The 13,933-nt window shown below is 49.3% G+C and overlaps 2 protein-coding genes across 2 annotated transcripts; one reads left to right on the plus strand and one right to left on the minus strand.

The window, feature by feature from the left end:
• Window positions 1-3,374: 3,374 nt before the first annotated feature.
• On the plus strand, window positions 3,375-9,828 carry LOC309603259 (rab-like protein 2A; the record flags this gene model as incomplete). The annotated part of the gene is made up of 7 exons (XM_082338146.1): window positions 3,375-3,450; window positions 5,379-5,458; window positions 6,422-6,500; window positions 7,075-7,110; window positions 9,027-9,124; window positions 9,370-9,453; window positions 9,748-9,828. Coding segments are annotated over 7 exons (534 nt in total), but the record flags the coding sequence as incomplete, so codon positions are not given.
• Window positions 9,829-11,379: 1,551 nt separating this feature from the next.
• On the minus strand, window positions 11,380-13,411 carry LOC309603256 (acrosin-like; the record flags this gene model as incomplete). Its single annotated transcript, XM_082338143.1, has 4 exons — window positions 11,380-11,727; window positions 12,210-12,355; window positions 12,632-12,897; window positions 13,233-13,411. 4 exons carry the CDS (start codon window positions 13,409-13,411, stop codon window positions 11,380-11,382), a joined length of 939 nt encoding a protein of 312 aa, XP_082194269.1.
• Window positions 13,412-13,933: the final 522 nt, after the last annotated feature.

Raw genomic sequence — 13,933 nt, forward strand, 5'->3', positions numbered from 1 at the left:
CTTTTCTTTATTCTCCTCCTCCTCCTTATCCTGTTCTTCCTCCTCTTCCTCTGCCTCCTTTCCTCTCTTCCTCATGTTCTTCCTCCTTCTCTTCCTCCTCCTGTTCTTCCCATTCTTCCTCCTCTTCCTTCTCTTCCCATTCTTCTTCCTCCTTCACCTCCGCTGCCTTCTCCTGTTTGTCTTCCCCTTGTTCCTCCCCCTGTTCTTCCTCCTCCTCTTTTCCTTCCTTCTTTTCCTCTTTATGTTCCTCCTCATACTCCTCATCTTCCTGCCCTTATTCTTCCTGTTCTTCTTGATCTTTCTTACGTTCTTCATCCTGTTCTTCCTACGGTTCTTCCTCCTTCTCCTGTTCTTTTTCTTTCTCTTGCTTTTTGTCTTCATCTAGTTCTTCCTCCTCCTCTTCTTCCCCTTCCTCATTCTCCTTCTCTTTCTCCTCCTCCTCCTCATACGCCTCTGCATGTTTATCCTCTGCATGTTCATCCTCCCCATGTTCACCCTCCCCCTGTTATTCTTGGTCTTCATAGTCCTTCTCCTTATACCCCTCCTTCTCCTCTTCCTCCAACTCATCCTCCTCCTATTTTGTTCTGTTTTTCTTCCTCCTCTTCCTTTTATTCCGTTACTCTGTTATTCTGTTTACCCTTCTGTTCTTTATCCTCCTCCTCCTGTTCTTTATCCTCCTCCTCCTCCTGTTCTTTCTGTTCTTTTTCCACCTTCTCCTCTTCTTCTACTTCCTCCTCTTCCTTCTCTTTCTCCTTCCTTCTCCTCCTCCTCTTCTTCACCCTCTTCCTCCTCCTCCTCCTCTTCATCTTCTCCTACCTCATATTCCTCTTTTTCTTTCTCCTCCTCCTCATCCTGTTCTTCCTTCTCCTCCTACTCTTCTTCATTTTCTTCCTCTTATTCCTCCTCCTCCTCTCTTCATTCTCTTTCCTCTCATCCCCCTGCCCCTCTCCTCCTTTTTTTCCTTCTCCATCTTCTCCTCCTCCTCTTCCTTGTCTTATTCCTGTTCCTTTTCCTATTTATTCTCCTCCTGTTCCTCCTCCACCTCTTCTTCTCCTCCTCTTGCTCATTTCTCATCGTTTTCCTCCTCATCCTCTTCCTTTTCATCTTTGTCCTATTTTTTCCTCCTCTTTATCCTCATCTTCCTTCTTGTGTTCCTCCTTCTGCTCCTCCTCCTCCTACTTCACCTTTTCCTCCAGCATCTCCTCATCCATTTCCTTTTGTTTCTCCTCATTCTTCTCTTGCAATTTCTCCTTGACAATTATATGAGATTCAACAAGGCTCAGTGCTGGCTCCTGCGCTTGGGTCACAACAACCCCATGCAATGCTACAGGCTTGGGGAAGAGTGGCAGGAAAGCTGCCTGGCAGAAAAGGACCTGGGGGTATTGGTCAACAGCCGACTGAATCTGAGCCAGCAGTGTGCCCAGGTGGCCAAGAAGGCCAGTAGCATCTCGGCTTGTATCAGAAATAGTGTGGCCAGCAGGACTAGGACAGTGATCGTCCCCCTGTACTCAGCACTGGTGAGGCCGCAGCTTGAATCCTGTGTTCAGTTTTGGGGCCCTCACTCCAAGAGGACATTGAGGTGCTGGAGCGTGGCCAGAGCAGGGCAACGAAGCTGGTGAAGGGCCTAGAGCACAAGTCCTGTGAGGACCGGCTGAGGGAACTGGGGTTGTTTATCTTGGAGAAAAGGAGGCTGAGGGGAGACCTTATTGCTCTCTACAACTGCCTGAACGGAGGTTGTAGTGAGGTGGGAGGTCAGTCTCTTTTCCCATGTAACAAGTGATAGGACGAGAGGAAATGGCCTCAAGTTGGGCCAGGGGAGCTTTAGATCAGATATTAGGAAAAATTTGTTCACCAAAAGGGCTGTCAAGCATTAGAACAGGCAGCCCAGGGAAGTGGTTGAGTCCCCATCCCTAGACATATTTAAAAGAAATGTAGAGGTGGCGATTAGGGACCTGGTTTAGCGGTGGACTTGTCTAGTGCTAGGTTTATGGTTGGACTTAATGATCTTAAGGGCTTGGCCAACCTAAATGATTCTGATTCCGTCACACGTCTTGAACACAGAGTGCAATGCGCAGTGTTCACATCATACACGCAGAGTGCATGCATGTGATCAGAGGATAGAACGCCTCTCCTATGAAGAAAGGCTGAGAGAGTTGGGGTTGTTCAGCCTGGAGAAGAGAAGGCTCTGGGGATACCTTATTGAGGCCTTCGAATACTTATAGGCGGCTTATAAGAAAGATGGGGACAAACTTTTTAGTAGGGCCTGGTGCAATAGGACAAAGGGAAATGGTTTTAAACTAAACGAGGGTAGATTTAGACTAGATACAAGGAAGAAATGTTTTTCAATGAGGGTGGTGAAACACTGGAACAGGTTTCCTAGAGAGGTGGTAGATGCCCCACCCCTGGAAACCTTCAGAGTCAGGCAGGACAAGGCTCTGAGCAACCTGATCGAGTTGAAGGTGGCCCTGCTCATTGCAGGGGGGGTTGGACTAGATGACCTTTAAAGGTCCCTTGCAACCCAAACTATTCTATGATTCTATGATATGCATACTGGCCGGTGTGCACACACACACACAGACATAGCATGCGCATACGTACACAAAGCATACACACACAGGTAGTGCATGCACACCCTACAGTATGCGTGCATGTGGAAAGCACCCACCCCCACACCCCGCATGCCTGCACACAGTGTGCGCCCAGCCATCTGCCCACATGCATCCTCACAGCATACAGCCAGTGATGCATGCACATGTAGAACGCACCTCAGATCTGTTTCCCTTTTTCCAGTCCCCAGGGACTTCACCTGACTGCCATGACTTTTCAAACGTAATGGAGAATGGCTTGGCGACTACAGCAGCCAGTTCCCCCAGGACTCTGTGATGCATCTCGTCAGGTCCCATAGCCTTATGTATGGTCAGGTTCTTCAGGTGGTCACGAACCTGAGCTTCTCTTACAGTGGGAGGGACTTTGCTCCCCCAGTCCCCATCTTGCAGTCCATCTACTTGAGAGATGTGGGAAGAGAGGTTGCCAGTGAAGACTGAGGCAAAGAAGTTGTTGAGTACCTCAGCCTTCTCCTCGTCCGTTGCTAGCAGTTTGCCAGTCTTGTTCATTGGCGGGGTACACTTGCTTTGACATCCAACTACTGCAGTGTGTGGTCCTCCACAGGCTGCAGTGTGGACATCTGCTCCACCGTGGTCCTCCAGGTGGAGGACACCTGGACACAGGGGGACCACCTGCGTCACCATGGTCTTCACCATGGGCTGCAGGGGAATCTCTGCTCTGGCGCCTAGAGCACCTCCTCCCCCTCCTTCTTCACTGGCCTTGGTGTCTGCAGAGTTGTTTCTCACACTTTCTCACTGCTCTCCCTACAGCTGCTGCGCAGAGTTTTTTACCTCTTCTTAAATATGTTATCACCAACGTCGCTGATTGGGTGTGATATGACCAGAGGTGGGTCTGTCTTGGAGCTGACTGAAACTGGCTCTGCCTGACATAGGGTCAGCTTCTGGTGTCTTCTCACAGAAGCCACCCCTGCAGCCCTCCCGCTCCCTTACAAAAACCTTGCCACTTAAACCCAACACAAGGTTCAGAGAAAAGCTATGAGAACAATTGAAAGACGGTAAAAAGAGGCCTAATGATGAGCGACTCAGTCTGGTTAACTTCTCAGGGAGAAGGTAAAACATCAGAGAACAGGAACTTGGTATAAAAGGAGGCTTCAGCATAGCAAGAAATATTTAACAGACTCTAGTTGATGTTAGGTAAACTCAAACAAAAGATAAAGTGGTGGGTTTTTTTTAACCAGTAAGTGAAATTACTATTGAGGCAACTTGCGAAAGTATGGATTCATATACCAGGGACTTCTTTTTAACATGGATTTAGTACTGTATTAAGTAACACTCTAGTTTAAGTAATTCATCTGGCCTATGTTATACAAGAGTTCACAGTGTCTTCTGCCTTCATATTTTAGGAGCATAATGTTGATCATCTGAGCTACCTTGCAGAGAAGTCCTGTCATGAAGTGTGATTTGTAAAGGCAGGCCGTTTGATCTGAAGACTTTAAATTGTGCTGAATTACCACTTCCCTTGCTAGTTTAATTTTTACTCTGCTGAGCTATTCTTAGCGGCCATTGCCAAATTCTGTGCGGTAGAGTTAGGACTGCATTAAAATGTGGTGTATTTCTGTACTCTGTGATTCTTATTTTTCCCAAGGACCTTAAGGTTGATAAACTCCTATGTTCTGGAGAGACATGGAGTATGACAGGCAAGATCTGGAGGATTTAGTCATAAAAGCAGCGGTGTTTTTCAATAAGCCATGGCAAGTTCTCTCATGACAGCTGCCGCATTGTTTGGGAAGTTAATTTAGGGACATTCAATAGGTCGTGGTCACCGGCACCTCTTTTTTCCTTGTAAGTGAGGGTTCTGAAATGGCACGTTAAAAGAACCGGGCAATTTCAGCAGCTCAGTGAAACTACCCAAAATGAATGCAAATGTGGTCTGATGAGTACTTGTCTGTATTTTGGGCAGTTTAAGAAGCCACTAACCTGCAAGTCTGATACAGTATCCAGTCAGAAAGTAATTTCAATGCAAAGCAAACACCAAGGAAAGTGGCTTATTCGGCTTTAGGTGGAGTGGCATGCTTCAGTCTAGCTGACAGAAGTATAACTACATCTGGTGGTTCTTAGTTGAAGCTGTGTAAACTTATACCACAAATAAGGCACAAATATTAGCCTATAAATCCAGAAAGAGGAGGGGGGAGGTCTCTACCTGAGACACACACACAGAAAAAGGCATTAAGAGGTTGATGACTGTTCAGGTATGCTTCATGATAGCTAGTTTACAAGATACTTAATGAATTGGGAGCTGTCTCAGGCTAACTGACTTACCCTTCATCATTTTAGAATGACTCGTGCCCCTGGAAAGAGCAGAGTTAGACTACCTGTAAAAGGAGATGGAACATTTCCTATGGCAGGCACCGAGCTATTTAGCACTGTGTCAGAAATCAAGCTGTTTCAAGACGTTTAGATTTTGTTTCCCGTTGTCATCTCTAGTGACAAAGTACCCTACGTTGTTATCACTCTTTCCACTTTTGACTAGCTTTGTCTTACTGTCCTTCTTAAGTCGTGTCTACTGATGACTTCTCTTTTGCTCATGTGTTTATAGCAATGTTCAGTGTCAGCACAACTCATAGCTAAGCCTAGCTAAGAAAAGGTCCTAGTTTTGCATCATCTCTTAGCCCTGGAATGTTTCAGATTAGTCAGGTGAAACCTAATTTGTGACCCTGAGTAGATGGACTGGGCTTTGCGTCCCGGGTTTAAGTTGTGGGGAAAACAGAACTTGGAAAGGTGTGTCATTCTAAGCTTGTTTTGTGTGTCTTACAGAGTCCTGGGACACAGCTGGACAGGGGACATTCCAGAGCATGCATGCACCCTATTACCATAAGGCTCCTGCTTGTACCATGGTGAGGGCAGTGCCTTAGCTGTGATCTGATGGAATTTTGGCTAACAACAGTCCCAGCTGACACTTGGCCTGTATGTTAATTTTTATGATTACGCTGCCTTATATTTCTTGTTTCTTCCAGTGGCTTGAAAAACTTTCCTTTATTCTTTCTTCTCTCACCAGATAAAACCAGTGTAGTTGGGTATGTTTAACTCTCTTCTGTTGTTCCTGATAGCACTCTTACTATATTCCCTGGCTGTGCCATCTTCTAAATTTCCTTCCTTTTGTCACTGCATTTCCAGTAAGGTGGTACGTACAACTGAACGTACTTATTTAGAAGCAGTCCTGTCAGAGGTGATGCGAGGGAGCGGGCATTCCTTTCTTGTTCTGCGATGTGACTATTGCATTATGTAGGACAAAACTGTTCTGACATGTTCGGCAGGGGTACTACAGAAGACATTCTTCTCTGGTCTTCTGCCCCTTCTATTTTCCTCTACTTTGCGCTTCCCATTTCTTAGCTCAAATAAGTCTTGTTTCCTGACTCCTAACCTGCTTAGGTCTCTTGGTTTGTACTGTTACTCCAACTTTCCACTATTTCTCATCACTTGTGAGCAACAGTCACGTTCATTGGTATTTTAATTGTTAAAATAGAGAAGCCTTACATCTGACCCTACTTAGCAGAACAGATCTTTCCCAGTGCTTGTTCACTGTCCTGGGTGATAGCGTGTTTATCACAGTACAAAATAAGAATGTAAAGGAAAATGAGGGACTCTTTCTTGCATCATGCAAAGAAACAGGCTAGCTGCATGTTTCAAGGCTTGCTGGATATTCTCCTTTTTCTCTTTCATCCTTTCTAACACAGGCAAGTTTCCTTTGCTGATGTCTTCCTGGGAAAATTCTGGATTCTGGACTTGTGTTTGGTGCAGTGGGTTGACCAGGAGCTGTCCTGCTCTTGGTCCCATGATAGCTGGTTCTTTTTTGGAAGGTGTTTGATGTGCAGCAGCAAGTCACCTACAAGAACTTCAACAGCTGGTACAAGGAGCTGAGAGAGTTCTGCTGTCCTGGTTTCAGCTGGGATAGAGTTAATTTTCTTCTTAGTAGCTGGTATAGTGCTGTGTTTTGGATTTAGGATGAGAATAATGTCGATAACACACTGATGTTTTAGTTGTTGCTAAGCAGTGCTCACACCAGTCAAGGACTTTTCAGCTTCCCATGCTCTGCCCGGTGCACAAGAAGCTGGGAGGGGGCACAGCCAGGACAGCTGACCCAGACTGGCCAAAGGGCTATTCCATACCATATGACGTCATGCTCAGTATATAAGCTGGGGCGAGCTGGCCAGGGGGGAAGCAATCGCTGCTTGGGAACGGGCTGGGCATTGTTGGTGGGTGGTGAGCAATTGTGTCGTATATCACTTGCTTTGTATATTATTATTGTATTATATTATTATTATTATTATTATTACTACTACTACTATTCTATTTCATTTTACTTCAATTATTAAACTGTTCTTATCTCAACCCATGAGTTTTTCTGACTTTCACCCTTCCAATTTTCTCCCCCACCCCACCGGGGGGGAGTGAGCGAGCGGCTGTGTGGTGCATAGTTGCTGGCTGGGGTTAAACCACGACATCTGCCCAGAGACTCCTTGCATTGTGGTGGCCAACAAAATTAATGGTGAGTATATCTTCTTTTTTCAACCTCTCAGGATTGGGATGTGATTCTCGTCTGACCTGGCTGAGAAAGAATGTCATTCCTCTGTTAGGTCCAGATGAGTTCTTGAGTATTAGTCCTTCAGGGCTGTCTTTTACCAAACGAAACTGACCTTGCATGCTGTCTTACAGGCTCTTGTCCTTGCTTTACTAGCAATTAAAAATACAAATTTGATCCATTTGAAGTTTGTGATCAAGTGACGTCCTTCCAATTCTGTCCTTAACACGCTGCCCATTTCATCCAGCAAGAACCCAAAAGCTGATTGGAGCAGTACCTAGTCAAAAATCACAGGCTGTCTTGCTGGAAAAAGAGCATAACCTATTATGTGCCTTCCCCTGATACAGTCAGTAACTGCTTTTGTCTTGCCAATTCAGCCTGCAGGTTTCCGTGGGACTTCTCTGTGCTTAAGTGCCTAAATATACCTGCTGGCAAAATTGTTCACTTTCCTCCACAGCTGACTGGATGATTCCCTCCTCTTAGGAATGCCAGGTAGGCATTCGTTATTGCTGTCCTTTGGGTTGTGATCTGTCTCCTGCATCCTGTGAGAGTGCATAACACATCAGCTTTCTGCTCAGCATCAGTGAGAGAACGCACACCCTTAGGACCACCGTCTCCTGCTGTTCTCTATCAAGTACAGTGTCAGGCATGGGCTTCCTTGCTGATGTTCATGGTAGAAATCACCGCAGCTATGAATAGGTGTCTGCACCTGAATAAGGTGTCTGGGCTCCCACTGTTGTGTACGGAAGTTCAACTGGTTCAGTGGTGTGGTTTAGGGCATGATTGATCTTTTACTTAATAAAAGCCTTTCCTGTAGGATGTGTCAAGCCAGCCTTGAACCCCCTGATTGCCTGGACTGTACAGGAAGTCTGAGGCAAAGGGACTTGGTGTTGACAGCCATATTGTAGACAGGACCTCTGTGTAGATGAATCCTGCTCTTAGTGTTCTGTGTGTGAGTGGGCACTGCTCCAAGAGCGTCCTCTGCCTTGCCTTCGTTTGCTGTATTCCACCCGGACTAGGAAACGATCGGCCCACAGCTCTTAAGACAGGCCCAGTCTGCAGAACAGCTGATCCAGCTTCCTGCAAAGAGATGGGGAGCGGCTGCCTGGGCAGTGCTCGCTGGCAAGCATTTGGAGTCTGAACTACTTCAGCTGTTGCTTCTATGAGAAAAGGTGGATCATGTGGAGTCCTCCTTCTGTGCTGGCATACAGGCTGTCTATCAAAACTTTGAGCTGTTACTGCTGTGTCAGCACGTCCTGTAAATATGCAGTAGATTTGTTCCAAAACCGAAATACAGCCTCTGACCTACTGAGGTTGGAGTAGGTGGACCTAACTGCCTGTTAAGTAAAAATATGTAAGAGTTGAGTCATTTGCACACTGTGAGCATGCCCTTGACTCACAGGAATACAGGTAACACGGCAGAAGGGCAGTGGGGAGCTCTGGTTAAAAAGGCCAAACTGGAGGGAGAGGCATGATGAGTGCTGGCAATGGTGTCTGGGTCTATGTGGACACACAGCAAAATTCCTAGGGATGTGCCTGGAAAACATTCATAGTTGCCACACAGCAATGAACTGATATGTTCTAAGCTGCAAAGCATTCTTCATGTAGAGCACATTGGAATCCATCTATAGTTTAGTCAAGTACCATGGATAAACCAATAAGAACTCTTTTCTTGTTGTGCCTTCTTGTCAACAGGTTGCTGATGCTGTTGCTTTTAAAACCCTGTAGCTTTTGGGGAGGACTCTCCTAGCCTTGTACTACAGCGAGGAGGCCTTGACAGCTAAATCGAGCTCTGGTCGCCATCTGTTCCACCACTCCTGCATATGTTGGCATTCTGCCTACAGCAATGTCTCACTGGCCACTTCTCCTTTTTTTGCCCCCAGCAGATATGAAGGGGACCCAGAAAAGCTTCACGTTTGCCCGGAAGTTCAGTTTGCCCTTTTACTTTGTGTCTGCTGCAGATGGCACCAATGTAGTGAAGGTAAAAGACAGCTATTTGGCTCAGCATCCATGAGACCCCTCTACAGTCCAAGGACATGGAGACTGCTGTAGGCACAGAGAGCAGAAAATGGGCTAGTACATCTGTTCAGCTACTTGTGAGGTCCTGGTAGCTATAGATAGTTGCAGAGTTTTTTTTTTTTTTCTTGGGGTGTGGGAACAGTTTCCATATGTTACAGAAACCCAGTGGCCCTTCCTTTGAGTGACAAGCATTCTCTTTCTCATCAGCTCTTCAATGATGCTATCAAGCTGGCAGTTGCTTACAAACAGAATTCAGGAGATTTCATGGACAAGGTCATGCGAGAACTGGAGGTAAGAAAGGCTGTACATACTGCACTCCTCCTAAGTGATTAGCAGCTCTGCTCTTTTTTCCTTCAGGGAAAGCAGAGCCTGTGGCAAAGGGTGAAACTTTGCCGGCATGGAAAAATTTGTCTTATGCTGGTGATACCATGGGGTTTGCGTGCTGCTCATGTCTCGGTTGGAAGGGGTGAGGTGGTGACCCTCTGAGGAGCCCACGCTGCCCTAGACTGAATTTGAAAGAACCACAGCAAAGCGTAGCTGTTGCTCTCATGCTTCTCAGCAGTTCCTTGTCCTGCTCCTTTCCAGAGCTTTGACCTGCAGAAGAAGAGTAAGAATTTGTCAGATCAAGAGGAGAGCTGCCCTGAAGAGAAGCGCCCATCTGCCTAAGCAGACCTGAGTCTGTTTTTTTCCCTTTGGTCTAGAATTCTGGGGCTAGTTAGAGCTGGCCTTCACAGAGGAAAGTGATTTTTCTGATGCCCTGAGAGCTCTGGTGATGGGCAGCTGGGCCTCTCCCCTTCTTGTGGGAGGCTGTCCGGGCATGACCTCCCTTGACTCGGCCCTAGCCACTGCACATCACGGTCAAGGAAAGGGTGAGAGTATCCACATGGTTGCTAGTTACTGCACGCCTCTACAAGGCGAAGCTTGCCAGGAGAGCTAAGCCACTCTTGGACCTGCAGGGAAGGGTGCTGCCCAGATACTTGAATGGTACCTACTGGAGAAAACCAACACTAAAGAATTTTTTTTTATAAAGCTTTGAGCTTGCATCCTTCCTGCACTTTTGTTATAAGGCAGTCCAGTTACTGTACAGTGCAAGTCCACCTGCCAGCCCTCCCCATTGCTTTCACAACCTAGCCCATGCTGCCTCTCTGTCTACCCCTGTGATGTCTGCTGCAGAGTTTCTTTGGGTTTCCTTCCCCATTCTGTGATGGAGCAGCCAGATCCAGTAGCCTTCTGAACATGGGGGATTTCTCCTTTCAGGTTCGCTAGAGCTGAATCAGGTGGACTCTCACACCCAGGAGACTTGTCCTGTCCCAGCCGGATGGATGTGGCTGCTGCTGTTCCATGCATGTGTTCAAGAGACTTACGCTGCATTCCGAAGAGCCAGGTACACAAACACGCACACAGACTTACACAGTTAATGTGAACAGCAAAACAGATTGACATAGACAGAGCAGTGCCTTTACCAGCCCCCATGTAGACGTAACCACCACTTACATAAACATGAACACAGTCCAGCCCTTTTCTGCCTTCCCAGATGATCAGGATTGGATGTTTACTCGTGAAACAGAAACACACTTTCACTCCCTAGATTCATAAGCACAGCACATTCATAGATTCCTCAAATAACAGTATGGAAATTAAGTCCACGTAACACCTGTGGCTGGATGTCAAGCTCCTTACCCAGTCATTGGTGCAAACCTTGGGCCTTTCTAGATCTGTGTCTCCTGGGTCATGAGCAAGTCCAGTTTCGAGTTCACTGGTGCATTGTACATACACACACAGGGATCCCACCAGTAGCCGGCCTAAGACACTTCATGTTTCCAACGGCTGTCGCCGAGACCGCTAGCTCCCTATGACCTGCGTTCCCTTCTTCCACTGCACCCTCACCCTCCTCTCTGCCCAGGCACGGTTTCAGGCCTTTTCAGTGCCTCTTTCCCTTTGTGCCCTCCTGTCTACCTGCAGCCTCATTTTGCAGGTGCCGGGCATGGAAGTCCTTTCCTTGCACAGGAGACTGAATTGGACTGAGGCATGGTTAGCTGTGGAAATTGGCAACTTTATTTCAAGAACTATGTCAGCTTCATCATTTGTGGTCACTCAGAGGAGCGTAGGCAGGACGGAGCAGGCCTTTGACACTGAGGCTGCCTTTGGATCAGCAGGCATTGCCCCAGAAGGAAATGGTCCACTGCAGCCTACACTGGATCCTCTTTATCCTGCTGCTCAAGCCTTTTTTCCCCTCAGGACCTGCAAGAGCTCCTGCAACAGATTAAAGAATTCCACCAGCTTCTGGCGTGGAAATGGGCAGGGTGTAAACCTGCCCGCCTGTGTTGGTATTTGCGTTGGCCTCTGAACGGGGGTTGAGGTGAAGGCTGGCTGTGGCGTTGGCGTGGCCGTGACTGCTGGGCGCAGTCCCATCTGTACCAGGATCCAGTTGTAAAAGTGCTGAGTGGAGGTGTAGACTCCAGGCTGTTTTGCTCTCGCACAGCCTTTCCCCCAGCTGGTCACTCCAACAAGCCAGAAGTAGTCGGCGTTGTTATCTTTGCACACGAGAGGACCACCGCTGTCACCCTGCAGCGGAGGAGAGAGGATTAAGGTGGTGTTGGGGAGCCACTGTCAGCACTCTGACTGGCTCCTTCTCTCTCATAGCACCTGCCAGAGCTGTGTTCACTGCACAGAACGGCTCTGCTCGGGTGCTGGAGCCTACAGAACCTTGTCTGGGAGGGGGCTGTGGGCCTGTAAGGTGGGGCTCTTTCTCATCTCTGTGCAGTGATCCTGGATGTGTGGAAGACAGATGTTCCAGGATTGGTGTCGGGACCTGTGGGTCTGCCAAGAACACTGGATGGGCTTTCTGGGCAGAGCCCCAGGCCTCTGGGACAAGGGGGGCACTGGGCAAGGATCTGCAGATGTGGAAGGGGAGGTGAGCCCCAACAGTTGTGGGGACCCAGCGGTGGGAGGGTGACTTGCCAGGCAAAGCCCATGCCGGGGTATGTTCGGGCGGTTGTGACAGGGCTGCCTGTGCTGCCGGGGGTTGACTTGTAGCACGCCCCTACCTGGCAGGTGTCGATGCCACCCTGTGGATAGCCAGCACACAAGTTGTGGGTGTGGATGGCCCCTCTGTACCACCGGCTGCTGTTACAGAGGTTGACATCAATGAGGCGGACCTTGGCCTCCTGCAGGACATCCGTTGATCCTCCAGCTGTGAGCACAGAAAGGAATTAACACCCAGCAGCTCGCTGCCAGTTCTCCCCTCGCTGGGTGAACCCCTTCCCTAGGGCTTGCCTTTGCATCCTGAAGGCATTGTACTGGTGTTTCCCCTCTGCCCTGCTTTGGGGAATGGCTGCGGCCCATCTCTCTATAGGCAGATGTCCCTGCAGCCTGACTCTGGCTTTCGCCTCTGCTCTCAGGAAGCCCAGCCCGTCTCCCCAGTGTGCCAAGCTTGCACTCAGGACACGAGCACTTTTTGGGAACTCACATCTTGCGGTCGTGGAACCCCAACCACTGATGTAGCAGGTTTTCAGCTGTGACACTCTCAGCGAGGCGTCGGGCACACAGGCAAGCTGTATGTAGGGGCTGCACTGGACAGGCTGGTCCAGTTCCAGCAAGGCAATGTCGTTCCTCTCCGAGATATTACTGTAGTGTTTGTGAACCAGGAGCCGCTTAATATTGTGCACTTGGGCCTCAGGGCCCAGCTGAGTCAGCTGGGTGGCCCCGATCACCACACGCCACGTGGTGATGTGCCTGGAAGGCAGATGGAGAGAGGGGTCAGAGGGACCGGAGCCATGTGCTGCAGCAGCCCAGCAGTTCCCTGCCTTCTGCTTCACAGAGGAGAGAGGCAGTGCTACGGAGTGCGCGACTGCCCTCGCATGCCTTAGGCACGAGGAATGTCAAGCTTGGAGGCTGCTAGGAAGCAGTGGCACAAGCCCAGCCTTCTCCTGAGCAGTCTCTCAGCCGGGCTCTGCAGTGCCCAGGCACTGGGCGTACTGCAGGGAAACATGATGGGAGTAGCACGTGGTACTGCAGACAGGGTACCTGCCAGTGTTGTGGGGATGTGCTCGTTCCCTGGTCCTCCTTACCTGGCCTTGATGAAGCAGTGGGCTGCTGTGAGGACCCACTGTGGGCTGATGAGGGAGCCTCCGCAGATATGCCCTGTGCCTATTCCCCAGGGATCCTGGATGCTGACGATCCAGGGCCACGCCCCTGGCTGGGCATCTGTGCCACCCACGACGCGTGACATGCCATAGTGAGCAGCCATGGGCCGGAGCCCGCAGGTCCCTCTGTAACCAGAAACTCATTACTGTCCTGCTCGATGGCTTGCTGCTGTTCAGGCTGAAGGTCAGGCGTCTTCCCTCCCCACAAGCCATAGCATGGACAGCAGGGCCAGGGAACCCCATGGGGCGTGCGTCCGTCCGCCCCTGTTTCTGCTTTAGCCCCATGCTAAAGGGGCAGCCTGGGTGCTGGCCAGGAACTGAGGCTCCCACATGGGGTTCAGGAAGCTTTGGCGTGGCCACGGGGGACAAGTGGGCACCCTCCAGTGAACCCCATAAGGGTTGCCCAGGCTCCCTCCCAGAGCCTTGGGCCACTTACCCACAGCTGTCCCGTGTGCCATGTGCAGGCCAGCACACGGCCAGCAGGATGAGGAGGGGGAGCAAATTCATTGCTGGGAGCGGCACGTGGCAGCTGCAAGAACGGAGGGCTCATCACCACTGGTGCAATGCCCGCAGTACTCACGTTGCCCGCGGTGCCCTTGGCCCCGGGGCTGATGTCACAGAATCAC

This window comes from Platalea leucorodia (assembly GCF_965183815.1).
Source record: "Platalea leucorodia genome assembly, contig: HAP1_HAP1_SCAFFOLD_34, whole genome shotgun sequence".
Taxonomy (NCBI): domain Eukaryota; kingdom Metazoa; phylum Chordata; class Aves; order Pelecaniformes; family Threskiornithidae; genus Platalea; species Platalea leucorodia.